A 27,576-nucleotide genomic window follows, 5' to 3' on the forward strand; every position below is an offset into this window, starting at 1 on the left:
TCCACATATACCTGGAGGGGGAATATATTTAGGGCCAGATTCTCTTAGCTTCAAAAGTGATAAAATAGAGAGTGATAAACAAGCAGCCAATCAGCTCCTACCTGACATTTTTCAAACACAGTCTGTGACATGGCAGGTAGGAGCTGATTGGCTGTCTGTTCATCACTCTCCATTTTATCACTTTTGAAGCTTAGAGAATTAGTGAGAAAATGCTATGTTCCTGGCCTTCCCTGGTAATGTATGATTACCAACATCTGTGGGGAGCTAGGTAATTGATGCGGCGTAGCTAGGATTTTTGCGCCCCCCCGCCATTATAGGAGGCGCCGCCCCCCCCCTAGGTCTTCCAACCGCCCACGTAGAGTTAAACTCCCCCCCCCCACCCCTTCTCGTGCCGCCGCCGCCACATTCTCGCAGCGCAGATCTCCAGTCCTTCCGGCTCCTCCTGACGTACAGTGCTAATGAAATAATACCATCACAAAATGCCTGCCCCCTAATAGCAGACAGATTTTAAGGATGCTAGAGGAGGCCGCCGCCTCCTCTAGCATCCCTACAAAAACTGTCTGCTGTTAGGGAGCAGCCATATTCTGAGGGTCGGTTTTCAATAGCACTGTACATCAGGAGGAGACGGTCCGGAGCCGGAAGGACTGGAGATCTGCGCTGCGAGAATGTGGCGGCGGCACGAGAAGGGGTAAGGGGGGTGATTAACTGTACGAGGACGGGCGGGAGGGAGGGGGCCGCGCTGTCTACCCACACGTCCCGGCCAGCCACACACAGCGTAACATAGCCCCGCAGCGGAGACCGGCGCCCACAGTTACTCAGCGCCTCCCCGCCATGGCGGGGGCTGCGGGGCTATAGTTACGCCACTGGATAAGAAAGGTATTTCACCACAGGTGCTGGCAATCATACATGTCCAGGGACAGAGCATTGTCTCCCTCATGGAGAAGGTCAGGTAGGCAAGTATGAATGTATTCCATTACGGGCAAAGGGTGCAAATTACCATGGAATTTAAATGCTAGCAGCACCACATCGCACACCCTTCCCCTGCCAAAACGCACACAAAGCTGTTCAAAAAGTGCAGCTACTGCAGAATTGATTTGGTTGGCCAAATCATAAACCTGCAATTCTAATCTGCCCCTTAATATTTAAACGGCAACAACAGTATCCTTCATCTAGACCTAGTTCTCGAGAGCTACCAACAGTGCATGTTTTGCAGGTCTCCTCACAGAATCACAAGTGAGCTAATTAGCTCCATCTGTGTTTCTTTTAAAATGTGTCAGTGATTAATGAGTGCAGCGGTGCAGCAGCTAGGTTGTCTGGAAAATGTGAACTGTTGGTAGCTCTCGAGGGCTAGGGTTGGCTACCACTGATCTAGCCGATTCACACCCCTTTTCACTCAAAAGTGCTCCCTATGGGTTATTTCTTGCATGCGTGGTATGGCCAAGGGTCAGGATCACAAAGGTCAGTATACCGGCATCAAAGTCTCTGTCACTGATGCTCAGATAGAGTGGAGAGAGCAAAAAAAAAAAGTCCCTTGCAGGCTCGCCCCATGTTTTATTCTCCCTCTATGGCAGGGGTGGGGAACCTGCGGCCCCCCGTAGCCGTTCTGAGTGGCCCGCCCACCTGCCCGGTGGCTTTGCCGGGAGTCAAGTACAGGGGAATTTTTGCAAGAGGTCGGTAGTTCTCATAGTTACATAGTTACATAGTAGGTAAGGCTGAAAAAAGACTTGCGTCCATCTAGTTCAACCTGGTATAGATATCCATTGCTGATTTGGTTGGTTCTGGTATTTTACAGACAAATTATATTTCTTATTTGTACCCATGGATGTTTTTCTCGCGAGATTCCTCTTAATCAACAGCAGCCGGAGACTGTCAGTCCTATTCAGTGGCAGCCGCCGGAGCGTGGGACGGCTGCAGCAGGACAATTTGTAAGAGAAATTTTTACATATGGCCCACAAAGGATTTTTTCCCCATACAAATGGCGCTTGGCACAAAAAAGGTTCCCCACCCCTGCTCTATGGGATGCATGGACCCCACAAGGGAGAATAGCCCATCAGTCGGGAGCCTGACTGTCGGACATTTGGACAGTTACGATCCCGACAGCAGTATACTGACCATTAGGTCCTCATCCAGCAATTTGTCTCATGCACAACAATATTATTTGTACTGGAAAAAACATAATTATTTCCCCTATACGGTTTGTAGTTAAACAGATAAATACATACTAGCTTTCATACAAGATGAACACAGCACAGTCGCTGTTTTGCACCTGAAAATAACCACTGACTTAATTAGTACCTAGGCTATCACTGTAAAGCCCCGTACACACGGGGGAGATATATTGCTCAGCAATATATTGCTCTGTGTCTCCTGTTCATCAGCGACCATATTTCCCGCGATATTACACAAAATCGCCCCCGTGTGTACGCACCTTAAGATAGTGACTTACCTTAAGCTTCGCACATGCTGAGTGATTGCTGAGTGTCCTGTATTCTAAACACTCTGCCGGGGTAAGAAGTAACTTTCAATACCACTAATTAATAGTGCTCTGCTATTCTATAACAACCTTAATGTCAGTCTTCAATAGCAGCAGGAAGCCCCATTTCTCCTCCAACCAGCATTGTCCGTGCCACAGGACACCTTTGAAATCCTCTTCATGGGGGAGGACATAGGTAAAAATGTCTGGGGCAGGTGGAAAGGTGCAAAAGATGATAGATGATTGTGGGTGGAGGGGGGAGACAGGTGGTTAGTTAAAAACTAAAGCCCCGTACACACGGGGGAAGATATATTGCTGAGCAATATATTGCTCAGTTTCTCCTTTTCATCAGCAACCAGAGATGGTCGCTGATGAAAGGGAACCTCTGCCGGCGGTGCCGCAGAGGTAATTAGCTGGTCGCAGGAGCAAGCTCCTGCGACCAGCGATTAGAACAGGGCTGAAAACGGGAGCGCACACCCGGCGATTTATCGCCGGGGCACACTCCCATCACTGGCAATATGGTCGCCTGAGACCATATTTCCAGCGATTTCAGCCCCTATCGCCCCCGTGTGTACACAGCTTAAGTGTTAAGAGACACTAGCAGGTACTGAGTCTAGTGGGGGGCTACTAAGTACATTTCAAAGTTATTTAGTTAAAAATTTTCAATAAATTCTGTTAAAACAAGGCGTCATCTGCTTAGCATAATTATAAGCTTTTGCAACGAAAGTTGGATACACACTGAGACGATCTCAACACAATATTAATAATTTCCAGATGGATCAGAATGACGATCTGGCATATCGATCAGTGCGTGTGCCTGATAAGCAGGCGCCTGTGGTCTTGTGCTGCACAACCAAGTGGGCATTATTGCATGCAAAATGGTCTATACCAGGGATGGGGAACCTTTGGCCCTCCAGCTGGATGTTGTTGAACTACACATCCCAGCATGTCCTGCAACAGATTTACCACGGCCAAATAGCAAAACTGTAGCAGGGCATCCTGGTATTTGTAGTTTAATAACAGCTGGAGGCCCTAAGGTTCCCTATCCCTGGTCTATACTAATGAAGGACGGAACAAGGAGATTTCCATTCTTCATTAGACGATTACGATTTGTTCCTAGGATCAGATATTTTGGCTTGTCGCATTGTCGCACCACATAGTGTGAGATTTTAAAAGATGTGAAAGAGCAGAACAGTAGTATAAAAGGGGGAGATTTGGTAAGAGACCTCCCAGTTTTTTTAAGCAGCAATCATTTATACTGCAAAACCAGTTTGACTTTGCAGTGTAAATGATTGCCGCTTTAAAAAAACCAAAAAAAAAAAAAACCTGGAGATTTTTTACCAAATCTCCCACTTTCTGAATTTCTCATCCTATTAAATTTCACCTTTACTATTTACCCTCTGTCCTGATTGGTAGCGGATAGGCCCTGACAAGAAATTAAATGTTGATCTGTGCACTTTTGGAACAGACAAAAAAGATTCACTTCGCATGCAAACCTTTGTTTGTATTCCTTAAATGCCTTTATACACATAGGTACTTGTGCAAGTAGCTAAACTGCAGTCAGGGTAGACCTGAGGATTTTTCCTTGTTTATACAAAGTGGTCTTAAATCCTTAATTTTTTTAATATATAAATATGTAAGCCCGCTTGAGGCAAAAGCTTTTAAAGCTAGTTTGCTACCTTCTGTGTTTATGCATCTCCTACCTTTTCTGTAATTACCCTGTTTGTTTTATCACCGTCTCCTTTTGTAAAGCACAACAGAATATGCTGTCCTATAGAACAGTGGTTCCCAACCTTTTTTGTCTCCCGTACCCCTTGATTAGGCTTTTCATTTAGGAGTACCCCCTCGTGAAATTTTTAGGGGGCGTGGCCTAAAAAAGGGGTGTGGCTTAACAGGGGCAAGTCATACTGGCAATGACGAGAAAAAAAAAAAAGTGCAACAATGCCCCACAGTGCCAGCAATGCCCCACAGTGCCAGTAACAAGTATGCCCCACAGTGCCAGCAATGCCCCACAGTGCCAGCAACAAGTATGCCCCACAGTGCCAGCAATGCCCCACAGTGCCAGCAACAAGTATGCCCCACAGTGCCAGCAATGCCCCACAGTGCCAGTAACAAGTATGCCCCACAGTGCCAACAATGCCCCACAGTGCCAGTAACAAGTATGCCCCACAGTGCCAGCAATGCCCCACAGTGCCAGCAACAAGTATGCCCCACACACTGACGCTGTCATGCATACATACTACACACACTGCCGCCCTCATTCATACATACTACACACACTGACGCCGTCATACATACATACATGCATACATACTACACACACTGACGCTCTCATTCATACATACTACACACACTGCCGCTCTCATTCATACATACTACACACACTGCCGCCCCTCATTCATACATACTACACACACTGCCGCCCCTCATTCATACATACTACACACACTGCCGCTGTCATACATACATACTACACACACTGCCGCTGTCATACATACATACATACTACACACACTGCCGCTGTCATACATACATACTACACACACTGCCGCTCTCATTCATACATACTACACACACTGCCGCCCTCATTCATACATACTACACACACTGCCCTCTCTCATTCATACATACTACACTGCCGAGGCAGAGCCGGAGGTAGGCACACTTGAATGCTCTTAGGCCGGCTCTGCTGCTGGGGATTAGAAGGACAGGAGCAGATGTGGGAGTGGGTACTGAGAGGCAGAGTACTGGGGTCACCAGCAAGTGGGGTACCTGGTGTCGGCTACCGGATGCAGGCTCCTGCCCGTCACGATCGGGTCCCTGGGTGTCTGGAACGGCTGCTGCTGGTCCCCTACCTCAGGAGAGCACGCTAGTGGGGGCGCTGCTACTGCAGCGTTGCCCCACTCAGCCACGCTGCTTCCGCTCCGCGTAAGGTCTCTCCCCGCCGGCTGTTCAACTCCCCCGGTGTCTTCTTCCCTGCACGCTGTCCTCTCCTCCACGCTGTCTATCACTGCCGCGCGCTGTTCACTGTGCGCCGGCTCCCTCTCTCCCACTCAGCCTGGATGCAGGCTGTCAGTCAGCGCCGGGTCTTGCTTCCGGCACCCGCTGTCAATCACCGCCGGGGACGCTTCGGGGCTGCGCGGTGCGCGATCAGCAGCTTCTTCCTGGCCCCGCTCTGCTCACGCTTTCTTCTCCCCATGCTGCGACCCCTGACCTCTCTCTCACTTCCTCTCAGTCCCCAAACGTCCCCAGCGCTGTCAGTCAGCCTGGGGACGCTCCTTCGCGCCCGAGGTCGCGGTGGCGCTGTCCGCGGCGGCCCAGCCTCCAGCGACCTGTTTGACTGCCGCGGCCGCCATTACAGGCCGGGCCGCGGCGTACCCCCCAGCGTGTGGACGCGTACCCCCAGGGGTACGCGTACCACAGGTTGGGAACCGCTGCTATAGAAGAAACGATTAATAAATAAATAAAAATAAGTGTGAGAGATGTAGTTTCACTCTCTGCCAGCAGATGGCAGTGTTTCGGAGACTCAAATACACCACACACACAATGGCATGTATTCAATGCCGGTGCGAGCGGCCGGCGAGGGGGTTAAACTGCGAGGATCACAGAAAACCAGTGATCCTTGCAGTTTAACCCCCGCGCCGGCCGCTCGCACTATGCAACGTTCTGGGGGAATCCTCGCAGTCACAGAACGGCGAGGATTCCCCTAAACTGCGAGAGCCGCGGCTAGTGCAGCAAACTCGCTGTAATTAGCCTCGGCTCTCGCAGCTTTTGGAGGCACATTCGCAAATTCCCCCTCGCTCAAAAAACGGAGCGAGGGGGAATTTGCGAATGAGGGGGGTCAGTTGAATACTGACAGGGTGAGCGGTGACTGCGAGCAAAAAGTCCTGCTCGCAGTCACTGCTCGCCCACGGCATTGAATATATGCCACTATATATAGGTGTGCTAAAACCTGCAGACAGTTTAATTACAGAAAATAATTGTTTACGGATGCACTTGTCCATGTAAATAGATGGGAGAATCTGAGGGGAGTAGCGGTCCTGATTCCCACAGGCTCCAGACACAAACATAATAGAGGAGGCGCCCAATAATGCAGTATCCTTTATTACAAAATACGTCACAATAAAAGCTTTATAATTATTATCCTGTACAGCCGCCGTACCAAAATATACATCTGTGTGGGCTGGGTACCACAAAGGGTCAATACATGATCACGGACAAGTCAGCAACAGGCGCTCTGTACGAGGTGCCAGCCATTTGTGCTAAGGAGATTGGGCCTCTTTGGCGGCCAGAGAGTGACACAGCTAAAAGCGCCCGTTGCTGACTTGCCAGTGATTCATGTATTGAACCTTTGTGGTACCCTGTCCACACTGATGTATATTTTGGTACGGGTGCCCTACACAAAATTTTAATGCTTTTATTGTGACGTATTTTGTAATAAATTATACTGCACTATTGGGCCTCTATTAGGTTTTAGACCAGCGGTTCTCAAACTGTGGGTCCTGACCTTCTTAGCATGGGGTCGCAACTCTATGTTGCTGACCATCAGGCTGATGATTTTTCTCATCTCAATCAGTGATTCAAGGAGTCTGAAAAATCTGTTGAATGGTCTTATTTTAGACTCACATTATTTTGTGCCTCCACAATGTTGCCAGCTGTCTGCTGACCACACAGGTGATGAGATGACCTTCTGCAGTAACTTGCTGGGGTCCCGTAATCAATTTTATTGTCTGATGGGGTCCTGTAATTAATTTTATTGTCTAATGGAGTCCCAGAACAAAATAGTTTGAGGACCTCTGTTTTAGACGACATAAAGTTAATATAAATATAATCTCTACATCAGTACACAGTCTACATTTGTCCTATGACCATGTGTCAACATATTAAACATAAAACACACAGGCACATAATCCAGGCTGCTCAGCCCAAACTATTTAAACATGGCTATGAGGATGTATAGAATACATTATTTCACAGCTTATCAATTTTCAATTACCAAACATTTTTCCAAAGTCGAAAAAATGAAAATAATAATAATAAAAAAAAAAAATCTATGAAAACCAAATATCAAAACTCTGTATAAGTTGAGTGTGAAAACTTTAATCAATTTTGTGCTGGGAAACGCAAAGGGATACTGCATATTTCACATTTTGTACAGTATATACACATTTCATATCTTGTATACACACATATTAGTCCTTTTTTGCATCATGGCAGGGTGTTGCATCCATTAGTTACTTGGCTAGTGGCAAACCACTGCTTGTCTGGTAGCATCTGCTGCCCGTAATGCCATGGTCACTCCACAGTAAGCTGAACACTGTCACTTTCACCATGTTGATCGTGTTTTCGTGCTGAAAATAAAAAATTAAATTTGAATTGTCCTTTTAAGAGAAACCAGAAATATGCTTACAAATCAGCATTTAACAGGAAATGTGAGTAGGTCTCTAATGCAAATCAACAAATTTGAGATCATCCACCTCCAGAGCCCCCCCCACTTCCGTCCCCTGTAGTTCCATAGACTAAAGGCTCATTCACAGCACAACGACTTTGGCAAGTGCATACACATTTGCCGATGCTGCACGGACAGAGCCGACGGCAGGGGAAACGATGGTTATGATGCAGCATGGCCGTCGATGACTATGTCCTCCCTCGTCCTAACATACTTGGACGAGGTCGTTAATGATACGCAGGAGAGCACCTCGTTAGCTATGCAAAGCATGCACACTGGACGATATTGTTTACAATATCGCTCAGAAATCGCCTTCTGAACAATATCATCTAGTGTGTATGGGCCTTAAGCTCCCTGTGGTTTGAGATTTTGGGGCAGATGTATTAAGCCTGATAAATTGGTAATAACATGTAAGGCGATAAAACACCAGCCAATCAGCTGTGTTCGAAAAATAATTTAGGAGTTGATTGGCTGGAGTGTTATCACCTCCAATTTATCACCACTTTATCAGGCTTAATACATCTGCCCCTTTGTATCATTCCACAGTCTGGTTCTCCATACTTGCTGTATTTCATTTCTAAATTGATGCAGACATGACTAGTTGGTGGTTGACCAGTATAAAAGTGTGTACACATGTATCGATTTACTTTGATTTTGCCTATTCCACCCCCTTTTGATTTGGCCTTTGCTTTTACATTCGATATAGATTTCGATATCGAATTCAATTTACATTCAAGGCACAGTGTACACATTCGATTTACTGGATCAAATTCGATATTTCCTTGCCTGCACAGTCTATTTTTCTTCTCGATATAGAGAAAATGGGAGTGCGCATCAAATCGAATGCAAATTGAAAGCATCTAAAAAACCATTAGATTTCAATTCGATTTTTTCTATAAGCAAAATCGAATTGATAAACTGTCAAAATCAAAGCGTGTGTACACCCCTTTATAAAGATTTTATAGGCTTAATTTTCGACAGGCAGCATAATCGTGCCACATACATGTTATTAGAAAGCACTGCAACATTCTCTCAATTCTGAACATAGCGTTTAGCTGTGTTGTAACTGAGGGCAACAAAACAATTTTGCTTTATAGATATAAAATTCTTAGTTAAAAGGACTGCAGAAATAGGGGTCCATCCTATTATCCCCGATGTGTGCGGATGATTTGCCGAGTGCAAATCATCACGACACCGGGCGCACTTTACAGCGGTCCGAATTTGCTGAAAAGTGCTCACACCTCCATAGGGGTGTGAGGAAATTTCAATGAATTCGGCCCTGCGAAGGGTGAGAGTTAGGGTTAATTCGGGTGCCATTTTCAAGCGTGAAAACAGCAATTTAACGGCAACTCGCACCCTTCGGGGTTAATAGGATCGACCCCATAGAATGCAAAGCATTTAGAAAAAGGATGTACATGTACATTTCAAAACCACTTTATAAAAAGATCTGAATGGAGTAAACCAATTCAAATCTAATTACAGCAGCTACTGCATTGACCCAGTGTTTATAAAGTTAGAACATTCAAACCAAATAAATTAGGCCATTAAACGTACCAATATAATACATTTCCAACTGCTGACGTAGACGAATCTTCTTTATGTCATCATAGAAATTAGGCTGTGATGCCGTTTCTACTGTTGGAGGCACTGTAAAAATCCGCATGATCTTACGTTTGTTCCTGCAATACAAAGAGCTTGAAAACCCTTTCCTCAAAGCATTCCCAAAGGCCCCTGTGCTATTCACGTCCGCAGTAGTGCACAATAGAGTCTAAACAGTTAGCAAAGTCTTATGAAAAGATAAAGGTCCATGCATCCCTTATTTTCTAAAAACTACTGGTTCCTACTTTTCTATATAGATTATATATACATAGCATAATATCTAGAAATGATATGAAGAATTTTCAATTTTGATATGTATGCAGCCAGTTGGGACATTGTCATGGTTAAAGTGTCAGCATGGATAAACATCTGCATACCTGGACAAAATATCAATATTAGCATTAGGGTTAGTGTCCGCCTGTTGTCCATAATATAAACTAAACTAAATAGTTACAAAGCTTGTAAATACAAAGAGTTATTAGTGTTATGAAAAAACTCACTTTCTAGCGTACATGAAGAGGCCAAAGCTCACAAGAATAACTATCAAATAGACATTGGTGGCTTCGTTCCAGGCCTCGTGTACAGAGTAGTCAATCGTACCATCATCCGCCATCACTCCATAGCCACCTGCCATGCCCTGTGCAAGCGAAATCTAGTGCAATGATATAATTAGCTAGGAACCAAGGGTGACAGTGAAATACAGAGCATGTAGAATTAACCCATTAGACTTTGAATTGCTGTAGTTCCTAATGGATGGTGACAAGCTGGGCACACACAGTGATACATCAGTTATGCAATCAATGCCGACACATCTCCCACCCATTGCCATTGATGGTTGCCATTGATAGCAATAGTGCAACTGGCCATCAATAGTGTAAAACTATGCAATGGATGCCCATCGATATTTTAACCTATCATTGGTCATCCATTTTTTTTTTACTGTGGCCTGTGGGCCAATCAAAGCACGGGTGGCAGAGCTATGCTCTATGTCACAACACTTAAAAAATGAAAAGAAAAAAAAAAAATCGATTTTGCTGTGCCATGGATGGAGGAAAACCATCTGGCTCTCCCCATCCATGGCAAAAGTATTCAGTATATCAGCCATAAACCATCGATGTTTTTGAATGACCATCCCTAATCACGCATACAATGCAGACCACCCAGAGCCGAATTTCCCATTAGGCACGTGAGGCACCGGCCTAGGGGCGGCACATGTTTGGGGGCGGCACTTGGATGCCTGTGATAGTACTGTCAGCCCAAAATGTACCAATAACTGCAAAATATCAACTGTACTATATTCCATCTTAAATAGAGTGTAAATGGATAGGACATGCAGATACTGCCCCTATAAACTGTCCTACTTAGTAAACATTATTGTTGTGCCTAGGGGCGCCCTCATCCCTAAATCCGCCCCTGAGACCACCCATACACTTGTTGCAGGGACTGCTGGTGTTGGACATCTTAACTGAGTGGGCACATTTAAATGCCTGTCAAGCTGTGACATAAGGCATGACAGACTAGGCAGACGATTGGTAAATGCCTACACTCCTACCGATCGTCAAATAGTTCGGCCGACCAATTGGCAAGGTTTGTAACCAGCACTAGATCATTCCCTTTTATGTGCAGCAATATGTATTTACGGTAAATGTCCGCTTCATTCACAGTAAGGTTCATTTACCCTAAGCCAGATACACTTAACTATGATTTATGCAGAACCCAGTGACGCGGTGGAACACGGCGGCCATCCCTGCCAGAAGTGTGGGAATAGCGCATCCATCACCGCTCCCTTCTGTGTCACTATGCTCCTACACCGTTTTATATCGCCCCCACCCCGAAAGCCCTGCCCTTACCTGATGCCCGGTTGACGCTACGGATACTACCGCACATATACACACAGTGGTGGGGGCGGGGGAATGATCACGTGGCCTCAGCAACGCTTCCTGGCTTCCTAAAAGAGCAGCTCCTTATTGGTCACAGCGGAGAGGGCTCCGATTGGTCCTGATGTTATGTTGCACTTGCAAATCCACCTGGTTACCATCGATGGAAGAGCAGAAAATTATCGTTGATACGACCTTTCAAAAAAATGAATGGTCCCTACGCTTCCTCAGTTGAATCTAGGGCTGTACAGCGGAACTTGAAGCCGAAGCCCACCATCAAATGATGACTGGACTTCCGCCATTGAATCTTGTGTTGCAATGATTACAATCGCGTCAAAATAATTCGATTTTTTTTTAATTTATCGCACGTGCAAAAGATCTTTGTCTTTTAGAACTGTATGCCATTAAAATAAGCTATTTATTGTTCTAGACCGTTGTTATATCACTACATACCTGTCATCCATACATGTTTATGACATTATTTGCATGTACTGTTACACAGAGCAATTAGAAGACAAAAACTGAAATAGGCAGGAGATTATGGTGTGAAGGTTGACATACATTAGGTTGACATGTCTAATGTCAATAGGGTTGAAAGGTTGACGCAAACATTAGGTCATTAATAAGAAGGTTATCATGAGATTTATACAGTGCAGGGATGCCTACCCTCCCGGAATGGCAGGGAGAGTCTCGAAAATCGGGTCACCTTCCCGGGCCCCCGGAAAGGTGGGCAACCCTCCCGGATTCTGGGGGACCCCCGCTCCACCCCGCTGATTGCGGCTTCCCTTCCCCCCGGCGTTTAAATGACCTTTTCTGCCGATCTCCGGAGCGGGGGCGGGGCTAAAGTGTCACCATCGCATCATTTAGCCCCGCCCCCTCCGCAGAGATCGGCAAATTGAGGCACTTTCCTTCATCGGGGCTTAATAATGTCACGTTTAAGTCCCGCCCCTGAACTCCTGCTGAAAGTCTCCTCTCCGTGCTTCTCCCGGTGAGGAGCTTTCTAAAGTCAGCAACCATGATACAGTGTCCATGTGGACTTATGCTGTGTACACACGGTGAGATTCCCTTGCTATTTGACTTAAGATTTGAGTGCTATGCAATCTTTGCTATCTCTGTACTTTTTACATCCAATTCATGCAATCTACTTTTGATTTGCAATATATAGTCATGGCTGCCCTATCTATCTGGGTTTCGATTTGTGCGGTCACGGGATCACGCATCGGGATCGCAAGGTATGCCTATATAGTCAAAATCTCATGCGGATTGTACCGCGTGTATACAGCATTACAACAAAATCCAGGACAAAAACAATGTGAAAAACTGATGTCGACCTTATGCTTGTGTTGACCTAATATATAGCAACCTTCTTTGTGTCGACACTATGACCCATACCCATATAGTAAAGGATCTCACTCGGAAGGACCCTAGTGTGTACACTGAAAATGGTTAACGCTGCACACTCAAGCACATTTTTAACAACCCCCTCCTTCGTCCTATATGTTCTGTCAGGAATCACGGTGTGCATCGGCAGGCTGGTTTGTCCTGCGACACAGACCTGCTGTCACAGTCCATAGCAGGATGTCCCGATGAGGTCCTCTGTTTTACCATTGGGTCTAGTGGGCATCCCACACTGCATGGGTTCCACCCTAACACCTGTAGTCAGCTGACTTGTTTGCACCTATTGGGGTCGATCCTATTAACCCCGACGCGTGAGAGTTCCTGTTTGGGTGCAATTTTAACACTGAAAACGGCACCCGAATTAACCATAACTTGCACCATTCGCAGGGCCGAATTAGCTGAAAATTGCTCGCACCCCTATGGAGGTGCGAGAACTTTTCTGCGAAATCAGCCTGCTGTAGAGTGTGCCCGGTGTCGTGACAATTTGCAAACACCGGGCGCATCCGCACCCTTCGGATGTAATAGGATCGACCCCCTAGACTACTTGCAAACTCCGTTTCTGTGACCTTTGCACTTGTCATATGATCAAGGAGTGCACAGGTAACTGAGAAAAAAATGGCTTTTAGTATAAAGGGGAGGAGATAGAAATGGAATGTCGCTCCTTAGAATGCTGTTACCTGGTTGAGGGGTCGGCGGACTCTAGGGCACACTGGCTTGTTGCTTAGTCCAACTGGCTGCAGTTCTAATCTGATAGTAATCTGCACGGTCTGTAATCTGCACTCTGGAAGCTTTACAGATCTTTGTGCAATTGGCCAATTTGCTGCAGTTCACTCTAGAAGCTAGAGATTTATTGGATGCACCATTCACAGGAGGTAGAGGGATCCATTGCCTTCTTCCCAGGTGGTAAGGTGCCCGGTAGTGATGGCATTCCTACTGAGCTGTATAAAAAAAAACATGTTGAGGTTCTTGCTCCTCGATTGCTTGCTCTATTTATTAAACTTTTTGAGGAGGGAATTTTTACTTCATCCATGTCAGAGGCCATTATTGTCATGCTGCCATACCCAGTAAGGATCCTAAATAGCCAGATACATACAGAACTATTTTCCTGATCCCAACAGACACTAAAATTCTAGCTAAAGTCATAGCCATCCACCTAAACTCTGTAATCTCCTTCATTATAGATCCGGACCAGACTGGTTTTATTCCTGGGATTTCCACCTGTACCAACCTTCGGTGAGTGTATACTCAGCTGCAGGCCTCCCAGGCGGGGGAGGGCACTTCATTTCTGGTGTCCTTAGATGCTGCTAACCATTTGATTCAGAGGAGTGGCCATTCCTGAAGGAGGTACTGCAGATTATGGGGTTTGGTCTTTCTTTTATAAAGTGGGTACAATTGCTATATCAATAGCCCAGAGTTAGAATTGCTGTAAATGGCTTTGTTTAGCCCTCCTTTCCTTTGGCAAGAGGCATACGGCAAGGTTGCCCCTTATCTCCCACACTACTCTCCCTTGCCATTGGTCTGTCTGATAAGGAATCACCCAGGTATTGAAGGCTTGATATTAGGGTGGATAGCACTTTATGGGATGATGCCCTCCTATTCTTAAAAGACTATAGTGTTGCGAAGCCCCTAGTTCTTTCTACATTTGCTGAATTTGGCACTTATTCAGGTCTTACCATTAATTGGGAAGTCAGTTATTATGCCACTGGACGGTATACCTCCGGCTCTTCCAGCAATCCCTCTCCCTTTACGTTAGGTGTCCCAATTTAAATAATTTAAATGGGCACGGTTATAAATAATACTTGCTATGATTTGTTTAGATCACTTAATCTCGCTTGACTTTTGGTATATATGAAGGACAGAGCTGTACCCTGGAGTAAGCTACCTCTTACAGCAGGGGTGTCCAAACTTTTTTGGGACGAGGGCCAGATTTGGTGAAGTGTAAATGTGTGGGGGCCGACCATTCAGCCTGACATTCTTTGAATCATTAATCACATCAGAATGGTCCCCCACTCTGCCCCAATTCACTGTATGTCCCCAGCCTGCCCCTATTCACTGTGTGTCCCCCAGCCTGCCCCTCCGTCACTGTATGTTCCCCAGCCTGCCCCCTTTCACTTAATGTCCATCAGTGCCTCCATTCATTGTATGTCCCCAAGCTTGACCCTCCATCACTGTATGACTCCCATTCACTATGTACCCCACTCTGCCCCCATTCACTGTATGTCCCCCAGCCTGCCCCTGCTCCCCCTTCTCTGAATGGCCATCACTGCTTCCCTTCTCTGTATGTCCCCCACCCTTCTCTGTATGTTCCTTGTGTGAGCCAGAGGAAGGAGAGGCAAAGCAGGCACTGCAAGGACAGGAAATGCTTGGGCTACTGCCCTCCTCCTCTCTGCATGTTATGGAAGCAAGCTTCCCCCCTCGCCAAACACTGCAGTCACTGTGATTGTGGAGTAGGGTGATATACGATTGCAGCAGCAGGTGTAGGATGACAAACACATCTGACTGCAGCAGACAGCAAGGTAAAGGCGCGCTCACCGGGGCCCACCTTTAGTGTCCTGTGCTTCCCACATCTGATGCTCTGCCTGCTTCCAGCTGGAGGCTGAAATGCCAGCACGGGCCGCAATTGGCCCCCAGGCCTGAGTTTGGACATGCCGGACTTACAGTAACTGAGTTAATTTGATAAAGTGGTACTTCCAAAGCTTCCATATGTCCTCCAACAGTTACCTGTATACATCCCTATTTCCGTTTTTTAGGAAGCTGAATTACATTAAGTTCCTTAATTTTGGCTAACAAATGACCCAGGATTGAATTTATTACCTTAACTCAAACTTTAGTTTTTATTACAACAAAGTTAGCCCATGTTAGATTTTGGGATCAAGATGCCATTCCGGATTTCACTACATGCTTTTGTCCGACAACGGATTTGTGAGTGCACTCTGGTACAGTTCCTACTAAGGACCAAATTTCCTCCTCATTGTCCCCCTTTGTTATCTCAGGCGATAAGGGGGGTGGCAGGACACCCAAATCCTGGTTGGGTTTTCAGATATGGATCTGGAGGGATGCCTGTTGCATTGTGACTAGTTGCCTGAATTGCGAACCATTCCAGGAAAAAAGTTGTGGGTCTCCAAGGGAATTCACTCGCTGTGCCAATTGTACCTGGGCAGGGTATTAAAATCTTTACAGCAATTGAAAAAAAGATTCTAATTGGCCAGTCTTTCACTATTTGCAACTACGGCACGCCTTACAGGCCCAATTTAAAGAGACCCCCTCCTGCCCTGTCCCGTTAGTTTTTTCTGGCTACTCTTGGTTCGGAAGAAAAAAAAGCATTCTCCCTGGTATGTTCCTTCCTACTTTTCAACACACCAACTAGACCCCTTACTGCACTTAAAGAACAGTGGGTACATGACCCAAGCCATATAGATGACTGACTGGATAACCACTAAGGAAATACCTCACCTTGCTACTACCAGCATTAGATTCCTATAAATACAATTATACATCTTGGCACTTACCTGACACCAGCATGTCCCAAATGCTCAAGTGAGGTAAACAGCTCCTGGCACTTAGGGGAATGTCCACTTGTTCCAGAATTTTGGCTCCCGGTTCAGCAAGCTTTAGATTCCACGGGCATAGCTTCCGTCCTACAAACGCCTACATTTTGTGGGCTAGTGATGATAGGCCTTTAACACAGGCAGAGGTGTAATGTTATAAATGTGTGCGCTCCGGCAAAAGTCATTATTGCCCATTTGGGTGGCTTACATCAGTCCAGAAATCATCGCTCTATGGGCACTGGTCAAGTCAACCATTGTGCATGAGATGTTTATAGGAGTAGGCAATCCAGTGCTAAATTTGAGAATATCTGGTTATATTGGATGGAATCTTGACCTTATACACGGAAGAGTGACAATTAGGCTTGTGGAATACATGATATCGGGCAACTGTCCACTGGCAGCACTGGTTCAGCGGTTTATGGTGTGCTATTTGGCACAATAGCTATATGCACATTCAGACATCCAGCTGGTGTTAACATGGTTAGTTAAAAGGGTTTTAGATTGGTGGGGGGTTTATTACTGTTAATGTTTAGTAATGGGGAGATGGGGTTAAAATTGAAAAATTGTGGACATTTATGTATGTGTGCATTTGAATTTCTTTACGTTGTTTACATTGTGTTGAGTGGGATACCCACTTACTTTTGAGCTACTTCCTTGATTCGTAAATTTTTAATTGTTGTACTATCTGTATATTAATAGCGTTGGAATCAAGTCTCTTATTCAGATCTGATCGTAGTACAAATTTTGTCTCAAATGGGCAAAACAATGTGCACTGCAGGTGGGGCAGATGTAACGTGTGAAGAAAGACATACATTTGGTTTGTGTTGAAACTGAAATCTAAATTGCAGTGTAAAAATAATGAAATAATGCAACCAGTATTTACCCTGCACAGAAAGAAAATAACTCACACAAACCTAACTCTCTCTGCACGTTACATCTGCCCCACCTGCAGTACACATGGTTTTGCCCATTTGGAGAACAAATTTGTACTGCGATCAGATCTGAATAAGGGCCCATGTTAGCTCTCGCCATCTGTGGCTATATATTATAAATGCGATGTGTGAGTGTAAGATATGTTTTATATGTCAAATGATGATCACACTGTATGTATTTTCTGGTTAATAAAAATCTACTTTATTTTAAAAAAATAATAATTTGAAATACGTAAAAGTACGGGTTACAGCTAAAATAAGTTGAATATGTAAAACACTGTGGAGGCAAATCTCAACCTCCAAATGTAAGCCAAAATCCTTAGAAATAGTATAGAGAATGGCAGATAACTCTTAGGGGAAGGCGCAAAAACAAACCTTCATGGAGAAAAGGATATGAGACACTAAAAACCTTTGGTTGTCATTTATGATACACACAAAAATATTTTTGCATACATATGATAAATCCTTTAGGTGGCTGGTTTTCTGGCCTGAATCATGGTTTCCTCTACCCTCTTAAAAAAAACACCTTTAGCGCTTAAGGTGGCCATACACTACTGCAATGTATAGCAGCACTGTATGGCCAGCCAGCTGTCTAACCAGTAAAGCAGTTACTGGCAAATCTGCAGTGATAGTCTAAAGGTGCATACACACTGTACAATTTTTTTGACCAATTTGGTTGAAAGACATTTCCATTGAACCCAGTGTCCTGGACGAAAGATTATGACGAAACATATTGACGACAGACAAAAGACGAAATATGTAGCTACAGTTTATAGGCTCTTTTTGAAAGATTTCCAAATTGAGCTGCATGCACAGTTGACGAACAATCTTGATGAACATCTGGCGGTGATGCGCATTATCATTCGTCGTTCGTCTGTCGTCAACATCTTTCGTCCAGGACACTGGGTTCAATGTAAATATCTTTCAACCAAATTGGTCAAAAAATTGTACAGTATGCACCTTAAACCAGGGGTAGCCAACTCCAGGCCTCGAGAGCTACCAACAGGTCACATTTTTCAGCTCACCTTGCAGGTACACAGGTTCACTCATTACTGACTAACAAAATTTAAAAGATCCACAGGTGGAGCTAATTACTTCACTTCTGTGAGGAGACATGGAAAACCGAGATTTAGGTCTTACCTGTTAAATCTCTTTCTTCGAGAACGTCAGGGGCCACAGGGATTACATTGGGTAGAGAGTGAGGTCATGACCTTTCCAGCACCAGAAAGGATAAAACTTCTAGACTGCCCAGAGACAGCCCTGGCTCCTCCCTCCTCTACCCCGCCTCCTAGGCTAGCTTACTTTCAGTTTTTCCCAAAGCCAGGCAGGAGACAAGATAGAAGGAAGAGAAACCCATACAGTAACACATTCATTGGTACTTATGTATTATCTGGACTCCCATGTTAAATGCACCCCATTTTTTCATAGCCCTACTATCCAACTACGCATGGAGTTGATTTTATATAGTGTGGCGAGCGTAGCGAGCCACCGTGCCCGAAGCGTGGTGAGCGCAGCGAGCCCCGCGGTCTCATTCAACAAATATATGTGTGTGTGTGGTTGCTCAACAGAGAAACCATAACTGTGACATGTATAAGTACCTCAACAAAGGAACTTTTAACTAAGTTCACTCAACGGAGGAACTATGAACTTCAATACCATGAAGCAGGCGCGGCAGGGAGGGATCCCTGTGGCCCCTGACGTCATCGAAGAAAGAGATTTAACAGGTAAGACATAAATCTCGGTTTCTTCTGCGGCAGACGTCAGGGGCCAGAGGGATTACATTGGGATGTCCTAAAGCAGCCACCTAAGGGTGGGGACGCGCCTGTGGCGCGGCCAGTATATTCTGGCCGAATGCCGAGTTCTGAGAGGCAAACATAACAAACGCAAAAAAGCGTAATAAATCGTTGGCAGACGACCAAGTTGCCGCCTTGCCAAGTTGCTCTGCCATTGCACCACCTGTAAAAGCCCGAAACACACCCACAGATGTAGTGGAATGAGCCCGTACCCCTGCAAGAACGGGGAGCGAGGTGAACAAGGAATCCTGCTTGATAAACGACCGCAGATATCGACTGGCAATAGTCTGCATGGTAGCAGACCAGCCCCTCTTATGAATTCTCTAGTGGATAAAGAGAGAGTCAGATGGCCAAAGTATTACAGCGTGATGTACATAGACGTGCAAAGCACAGACCATCTCCAGTTGATTGCTGCCCAGGAGAGACCGCCGGCCTACAAAGGGCAGGGATCACTATCTCCTGGATGACCTGAAATTCAGGAACCACCTTGTGAGGTGTAAAGTAACGTTTCAAAGAATCCGTTCTATGAGAATGAAAGACTATGAAAGGCGATTGACCTAACAGAGCCTACCGGGCAGACACCCAGCAGCAACGGTCAACAGGAAAACCGTTGTCCCAGTTAGCCTGTAAAGAGCCCTAAAGGGCCCAAAGAATCAGAGAAAGATTTTATCAAACCACCATGTTTGTAACAACCAGAGGTTGGATCTGCAGGACCCCCTGCCAGAATGAGCGGAGATCGTACCACAAAGCTCATAGGCTGTGGAATACAAAGGAGAGAGCCGAGCCCTGTTGCTTTAAAGAAACAGGCGGAGGCCAGCCCCCACTACTTCTACCGAAAGGACAAAACCCTAGACAAACGGTAAATTCTGGGATTGAATTCAATCCCGTGGCTCTTAATAAGGTTGTCTTAACAGCCCTGTGAGCAGTTCTGGCCCCAGAGGCAGACAGATAAGAGAGACCCCTAACAGGGTTCACAGATCCGAGAACCAGATTCTCCTGGATTAAGGTGCCCCCACCTCCACTTTTAATGTACAAATTACTTTGAGGAGGAGCAAAAATGGGGAAAAGCCTACCTCCGAACGAATAGCCACTGGACTGACATAACAGAGGGTGGACTCTGTAACCTGCAGGGTCTCGAGACCTGGACACATACAGGGTGACCTGGTAAATGTGACACAAAGCCATCAATCCACCATTGGTCCACCCCAATGGCCTACCAACCACAGGAACACCTCCGAAGGGAGGGTCCATCTGCCGGTATAGTTTTGCCAACAAGGCCGGGATCTTGCGCTGCACCCATTGGAAGAAGCAGGAGGCCTAAGCCTACAGCACCTGGTATTCCCAGATGGTCTCCCATCCAAGTACTAACCAGGCCTGACCCTGCTTGGCTTCCAAGATCAGACGAGATCAGGTGTGTTCAGGGTGGTGTGGCCGTAGGCTCATAGCCGGCCCACTCAGAGTGTCACCCTAGTGGTTGGTAAAAAACCACCCTTTTTGCATCACCCGACTGGACCTGCACAGGGTGACCTAGAAACCAAGGTTCTACCTTGCAGAAATCCCACAGGACTGTCTTTTTCGGTACTTCTTTACTTTCACGGCGCCAGCATGGCGCCGCGCGTACTTCCGGGTTACGCTCGCCACTAATTAAGTAAAATAAACTAAGTTAACGCCATGCCAACATGGATAGTTCATACCTCCACTATCCATGTTGGCATGGAGTTGATTTTAATTAGCGTGGCGAGCGTAGCGAGCCACCGAGCCCGCAGCGTGGGCGAGCGAAGCGAGCCCCGCAAGGGGACTCTGACGCGCGGCGCCATGCTGGCGCCGTGAAAGTAAAGAAGTACCTCTTTTTCACTTAGGTTTCAAGACAGAAGCATCTTTTCCATAATAGCATTATCCAGTCTATGCCTTAAGATGTACTGTTGCGTGTATAAAACACGGATTTACCAAAAGGATCAGTTTTGGTTATAATGTATGTGTATGTAGATACATTAGAAAACAAACAAACAGGAAACTATATTGAACCGCTGTTTGAATGTAAGAAGCGAGAATGCTGGCCCATCACCGCTATATATATATATATATATATATTTATTGTATGTACATATATATATATATATATATACACACACATATACACACACACACACACACACATGTACATACACAAATGCCTACAAACATATGCATTCATGTACCCCTATACAATAGGTCGTACAGATTAAGAGGCAACATATTGGTATATAGCATATGGTGGCGCTGAAATGAACAAGGCCGTCAACATTGGCAACCAGTAAAACTTCTACCAAAGTGAGATTGCGTCCCTGAAGGGATGCATAGTCAAGGCCATATTAGCTTTTAATTATAAAAGCTACAGCCAGTGTTACTCCGCTAACATAACTTAAAGGAGAACCATAAGAAATGACAAACCGAATTGTTTGTGGGAGAAAACGGGAGTACCTGGAGTAATCCCACGCAATTACGAGGAGAATATACATAAACTCCACACAGTTAGAGTAATGGCGTTGTTTGAATGGAACCCATGTTATCTACAACAGCTGGTGTTCCCATGTGATCTCAAACGAGATTGGGCATATCCAGTGTGGTATGAATATAGATTGACATCAGTGCCGTGAGGTAGTAATGTTAACCATTACACAGTTCGTACTGCATCTCCCAAAAATGCTACCCCGCTGGGGTGCAAGGCTACTAGAGGCCTGGAGGAATACCAAGTCAAATTATCTCAAATGTGCGATCTGCATGTTACATACATGTGATCCTAATGTAAATCCGACTACATAGTCAGATCCCACACTGGATTGTATTGTGCGTACACACCACAACCAGCTCTATATGTGACAGTGCAATGTTCAAACTTCCAATGACCAGGAATACCGAAGGTTATCCTGTGGAGAAATTACACTTCAGAGTCCACCGTTGGTGACGTTTGCCATAGTGCCCTGTCAGAACATGAAATAACCCCTGGTATTGTGGGGACTGAATCCTTATAGCCGTGCGCTTTGTCTACTTAAGAGACGGGAGCGTTGCTGATAGAGCTATTGCTCTATTAGGGTAAAACAGGCCTGGACTATGTTCCGACAGGGTTTAAAAGTTAGCAGAGGTGTCTTACACTAAGTGTCTGGACCAGAACTGTAATGGCTGCACACACTGTGATTTCTAATTGACTTGCTATGGAAAACTTTGCTAACTCATGAGTTAGTAACATACAAGTCATGCTATCTGCATTAGACATTGCTGCCCTTGCCTTCGATTAATGGAGTGACCTCTGTGTCACTCTGATAGCAGGGTATAAGACTTGCTGCTGTCCTCTGTATGACCTAGCTGGCAGCAAACTGTCCCCCCATAAACTGTAATCTGAGAACACAGTATCTTTCTGGAAGAAAGCAAGAAGGGGTTTTATTTTGTCAGCCAGCAGATACACATTGCACAATTAGAGGCTTATTGCAGAAATCGAACGATCTCTATGTCACAGAGGAAAAATACATCAGGGAAGGCCACAGACACATGCCTCAGATGACAGTGTAAACTGAGTTATACACTTTCCACCTGCCAATATATACACCACACACACACACACACACACACACACACACACAGGGAGAGAGAGAGTAGGTCTAGGTAACCAGAGATAGAATCACTGGATAAGAGAGACAGTATAAGGAGATGAGCTGCCACAGGCCAATCAACAACACCATGGTATATAACACAGGAGTGCTATGACCTAATTTACATACAGCCCAATACTGTCCCACTATGCTCTAAACCCCACTGTCTGAACACAGAACCTGGGGGAGCAGCTGCATTCAATATGCAGTTAATCAGGACAAGCTTGAGCACAGCCCTGGCAATAGCAGTCAGGAGCCTCCAGCAGCGTGCAATGGCGGCAAGTATGTTAAAATGACCGCCAGAACCGCGTGATAGCTGGGAAAGTACCATGGACTCCGTCCTTACAATGGCGTCCCTTTTTGAAAGGGTAGCCGCGCCATCAGGCTATACTCATATGCCCAAGCTGGCCGGTGGTACTTGGGCCAGCCTTGCAATGTTTGCAGGACACCAATATAGGAGTCCCTATGTCACTATCGCTGTCCTCTAAGATTGTACAAGAGGCAGCTAAACTGGTACAGCTAACACCTATACTTCTGACATGCAGTGATGGTGTTAACACAGTTATGAGACATAGCACAATGCAAAAAATAAAGTGGCACTGAGCTCCGCAAAGCACTATGGCCGGCAGGAGCATAAAGTACTGTACCCTGTGCTCCAGTAGGAGAGGTACAGGTGGGATTTGCCCAGATGGCCCAGCCGTGAAGAAATGGAACTCCAGACTGGCAGAGAGCTCTCTGTGTCCTTCCAACACGTGCAGCAGGCAGGCAGGAAGAGATCAGGGCTGGAAACCCCGTGGGTACATCCTAGCTCCTGTCTCCGGGGGAGGGGCTGTGTGAGGAGAGGCTCCCTTCCCCCTACTAGCAAATGGCCACCGGGATTTCATGACTCATGCGGCGTCGGTAAAATGGCGGGGATCCGGCGCTTGCCGGGCGGCCCCGCATACCGACGCCGCTGCCCACACTCAAAGTCTCCCTGGTGGTCCAGCGGGTCAGGGTGCACACCTAGTGAAAGGCGGCGTTCTGGCCGCTTGCTAGTGCAGCCTGGCGATCCCCCCCCACCGGGCTGCTCAGCCGCTATAACTGCGCGCGCATTCGCACTCCCGGCGGGGAGCGCGTTACCTGAAAGCGGTTGTCACCGCTGAAGTCCCGGTCCCCGTCGCGGCTGCTCTCCTCAGTGCCCGGAGCCAGCCGACACCAACACTGTGGAAGCCACGTGGGAGGTGTGCGGCTGCCGGGTTATGGAGCGCAGTGCCGGGGTCTAACAGACCCCCAGCGCTGCTGCTCTGTCACTGACCAATAGTCAGTGTAAAAATAGGATTTTGGGTACCTACCGGTAAATCCTTTTCTCGTAGTCCATATGGGATACTGGGCTTCACTACTATGGGGATTGAGACCTCCGCAGGAGAGACAGGCACATAAAAGAACTTTCAGTGTGGGTGCACTGGCTCCTCCCCTCAATCTCCCTCCACTAGTCAGTTAATGCAAAAACTGTGCCGAAGGAGAGCATGTGAGGAGTATGTGATAATGTATTGTGGTGAGATTCATCCAGCACACCCAAACGAACAAAAAACATATAAAAGAGGTGAATCCTAACAACTTAAGAGGACACCTGTAACTAGAACAATCTATAGTCATATTTATCCTATAGAAAACAAGGCAATAAGCCTAACCATAAAGTAGGTCTGACAGCAGAAAAAGCCGCACTGAGGCGGGCTCCCAGTATCCCATATGGACTACGAGAAAAGGATTTACCGGTAGGTACCCAAAATCCTATTTTCTCTACCGTCCAATGGGATACTGGGCTTCACTACTATGGGGAGGTCCCAAAGCTACCAGAACGGGTGGGAACGTGCGGATTCTGCTGTAGAACCGCATTCCCGAACTGGGAATCCTCCCTGGCCAGGGTGTCAAACTTATAAAACTTCACAAATGTGTGTTGCCCTGACCAAGTTGCGGCCCTGCATAGCTGCATTGCCGACACCCCTCGAGCAGCCGCCCAAGAGGTACCTACAGACCTGGTTGAATGAGCCTTTACTGAAAAAGGAAGCGACAAACCAGCTGATGCATAAGCCTGCTGGATAGTACATCTTATCCACCTGGCAATGGTACGCGTTGAAGCAGGTAAACCCTTCTTCTGCGCATCATAAAGCACAAACAGGCTGTCCGTCTTACGGATCCTAGCTGTGCGCTTGACATACCCCTTAAGGGTGAGGACCACATCCAAGGTATCTGGTATATCTGGGTGTGTCGCGCTAGAAGGAACCACAATAGGTTGGTTTAGGTGGAACCCTGACACCACCTTTGGAAGGAATTGTGGTCTAGTCCTGAGTTCCGCCCTATCGTTGTGGAACACAAGGTAAGGGCTCCGACAAGATAAGGCCCCGAGCTCGGACACCCTCCTGGCCGAAGCTAGAGCCAGCAAAACAACAGTCTTCCAAGTGAGGTGTCGCAGCTCAGACTCTTCCAATGGAACAAACCGGGCTGATTTTAAGAAAGTAAGAACTACTTCCAAATCCCATGGTGCAGTGGGAGGCACAAAGGGGGGCTGAATCCTCAGCACCCCCTGTAAGAAGGTTTGCCCTTCCGGCAAGGCCGCAATCTTTTTCTGAAAAAACACAGATAGTGCAGAGATTTGGACCTTTAAGGAACCCAATCTGAGTCCCTTATCCAGGCCAGCCTGAAGGAAACGTAGCAGACTGTTTAATCGAAAACTGGCCGGAGGCAAGTCATTCTTCTCACACCAGGCAATATATCTGCGCCATATTACATGATAATGAGCAGCCGTCACCGGCTTCCTGGCTTTTATCATTGTAGTGACGACAAAGGGATGGAGACCTTTGTGGACTAAGATCTGCCGCTCAACCTCCAGGCCGTTAAACGTAGCCGCTGTAAGTCCTGGAAGACGAACGGGCCCTGGAGGAGCAGGTCTTCTCTTAGGGGCAGACGCCACGGGTCTTCCACTAGCATGGCCTGAATGTCCCCGTACCAGGCCCTTCTTGGCCAGTCTGGTGCCACCAGTATGGCCTCCGTCCCCTGATGCCGGAGCCGCTTTAGCACCCGAGCCAACAATGGGAGAGGTGGGAAGAGGTACACCAATTGGAAATCCCAGGTCCAGGTGAGAGCGTCCACCGCTATCGCCCCTGGGTCTCTGGTCCGTGCACAGTACATTGCTACCTTGTGGTTCAATCGTGAAGCCATCAGGTCGATCTGAGGGAGCCCCCACAGATCCACTATGGCATTGAACACTTGAGTGTGAAGGCCCCACTCTCCCGGGTGAAGATCGTGACGACTCAGGAAGTCCGCCTCCCAATTGTCGACCCCCGGGATAAAAATGGCAGACAGGGCCTGGACATTCTGTTCCGCCCAGGACAGAATTTTTGACGCTTCTCTCATGCAAGGCATGCTCTTGGTACCACCCTGACGATTTATATAGGCCACAGTGGTGGCATTGTCCGACTGGACCTGGATCGCCTTTCCCTGTAACAATGGAGCTGCCTGTAACAGGGCATAGTAGACCGCCCTCAACTCCAGCTTGTTGATATGAAGGCCTGACTCCAGTGGAGACCATCGACCCTGTAGGCGGACTCCCTGTGTCACAGCTCCCCAGCCCCTCAGGCTGGCGTCCGTGGTTACCAGAATCCAGTCCTGGATCTGGAACCGTCTGCCTGCCAACAAATTGGATGAATCTAGCCACCACTGTAGCGAGATCCTGGTTCTTGTTGCAAGGCCAATCCTTCTGCGCATCTGCAGGGGGGAGCCGGACCATTTTGTCAGAATATCCAATTGAAAGGTCCTGGAATGGAAGCGGCCAAATTGTATTGCTTCGAATGAAGCCACCATCTTGCCTAGAAGCCGGAGGCAAAGATGGATCTGTACCAGAGGTGACTGTAGGACCTCCCTGACCAGCTGTTGTATTGCAGTGACCTTTTCCATCGGCAGAAAAACTTTTTGGTCTGATGTATCCAGGATCATGCCCAAGAAAACCATCCTCTGGGTTGGAACCAGCGATGATTTGGGCATGTTTAGGATCCACCCGTGGTCTCTTAGCACCTGTATGGACAGATTGAGAGCACTGCTTAAAGCCTCCGCCGACCCTGCTTTTATTAGCAGGTCGTCCAGGTATGGCACTACATTCACCCTTCGGAGCCTGAGTAGTGACATCATTTCCGCCATTACCTTTGTGAAAACCCGCGGGGCTGTCGACAGGCCGAAAGGTAACGCCCGGAATTGGTAATGGTCGTTCCCCAAGGCAAACCTGAGATAGATTTGGTGTGGGGGCCAGATAGGAATGTGTAGATAGGCGTCTTTGACGTCTATAGAGGCCAGGAACTCCCCTCTTTCTAGGCTGGCGATCACAGAGCGCAAGGACTCCATCCTGAACTTGAACACGCGCAGGAAGGGGTTCAGTGACTTTAGATTCAGGATGGGTCTTACTGAGCCGTCTGGCTTCGGTACCAGGAATAAGTTGGAATAATATCCCTGGCCCTGCTCCGTGACTGGCACCGGTACAATTACCTGAGACTGAAGCAGCCTGGTAATGGCCCCCTGAAGGAGCACCTGATCTTCCTGGGATGCTTGAAGTGCCGACCTGAAGTATCGTCTGGGAGGGGGTTTGTCGAATTCCAGCTTGTAACCTAGAGAAATGAGACCTCTGGCCCAGGTATCCAGACCCGAGGCGTCCCACACATGGCTGAAATGCAACAATCGCGCTCCCACCGCGAGAGAGTCTCGTGGCGGGAAAACCCCGTCATGCTGCAGGCTTAGAGGAAGTCGCGGCATTTGGACGGTCCTGGGTGTTGGAGGTGTTAGGCTTCCTAAACTTGCCTCTCGTGCCCCTGCTGGCATTGGAGGCGCCCCTAGCCTTGGGGCGAAACCTGTTCC

The 27,576-nt window shown here is 46.9% G+C and overlaps 1 protein-coding gene and 1 non-coding gene across 3 annotated transcripts; both read right to left on the bottom strand.

Annotated features, from left to right (window-relative positions):
• Positions 1-7,553: 7,553 nt before the first annotated feature.
• SMIM19 (small integral membrane protein 19) lies at positions 7,554-11,528 on the bottom strand. Of its 2 annotated transcripts, none has more exons than XM_083147610.1 (4): positions 11,372-11,528; positions 10,022-10,173; positions 9,477-9,601; positions 7,554-7,824 (listed from the first exon to the last, which is right to left on the bottom strand). In XM_083147610.1, exons 2-4 carry the CDS (start codon positions 10,153-10,155, stop codon positions 7,769-7,771), a joined length of 315 nt encoding a protein of 104 aa, XP_083003736.1. In that variant the 5' UTR covers positions 10,156-10,173; positions 11,372-11,528; the 3' UTR covers positions 7,554-7,768. The 2 variants fall into 2 exon arrangements, with proteins under 2 accessions (XP_083003736.1, XP_083003737.1); XM_083147611.1 differs by having other exon boundaries at positions 10,022-10,194; positions 11,372-11,470.
• An 8,861-nt stretch (positions 11,529-20,389) lies between these two features.
• Positions 20,390-20,508, bottom strand: LOC146015331 (5S ribosomal RNA). The gene has a single exon (XR_014448256.1). It is a non-coding gene; the product is annotated as a 5S ribosomal RNA (ribosomal RNA).
• Positions 20,509-27,576: the final 7,068 nt, after the last annotated feature.

The sequence above is a fragment of the Crinia signifera genome, chromosome 6 (assembly GCF_055691185.1).
Source record: "Crinia signifera chromosome 6, ASM5569118v1, whole genome shotgun sequence".
In the NCBI taxonomy this organism is placed as follows: domain Eukaryota; kingdom Metazoa; phylum Chordata; class Amphibia; order Anura; family Myobatrachidae; genus Crinia; species Crinia signifera.

Excerpts from the sequence above, each read along its gene's own strand:
- SMIM19 (XM_083147610.1), bottom strand. The coding sequence starts at position 10,155 with ATGGCAGGTGGCTATGGAGTGATGGCGGATGATGGTACGATTGACTAC. Across the intron at positions 9,602-10,021 it reads CTCTTCATGTACGCTAGAAA|GAACAAACGTAAGATCATGC; the intron begins GTGAGTTTTTTC and ends TTTGTATTGCAG. Across the intron at positions 7,825-9,476 it reads GTTGGAAATGTATTATATTG|CACGAAAACACGATCAACAT; the intron begins GTACGTTTAATG and ends TTTTATTTTCAG.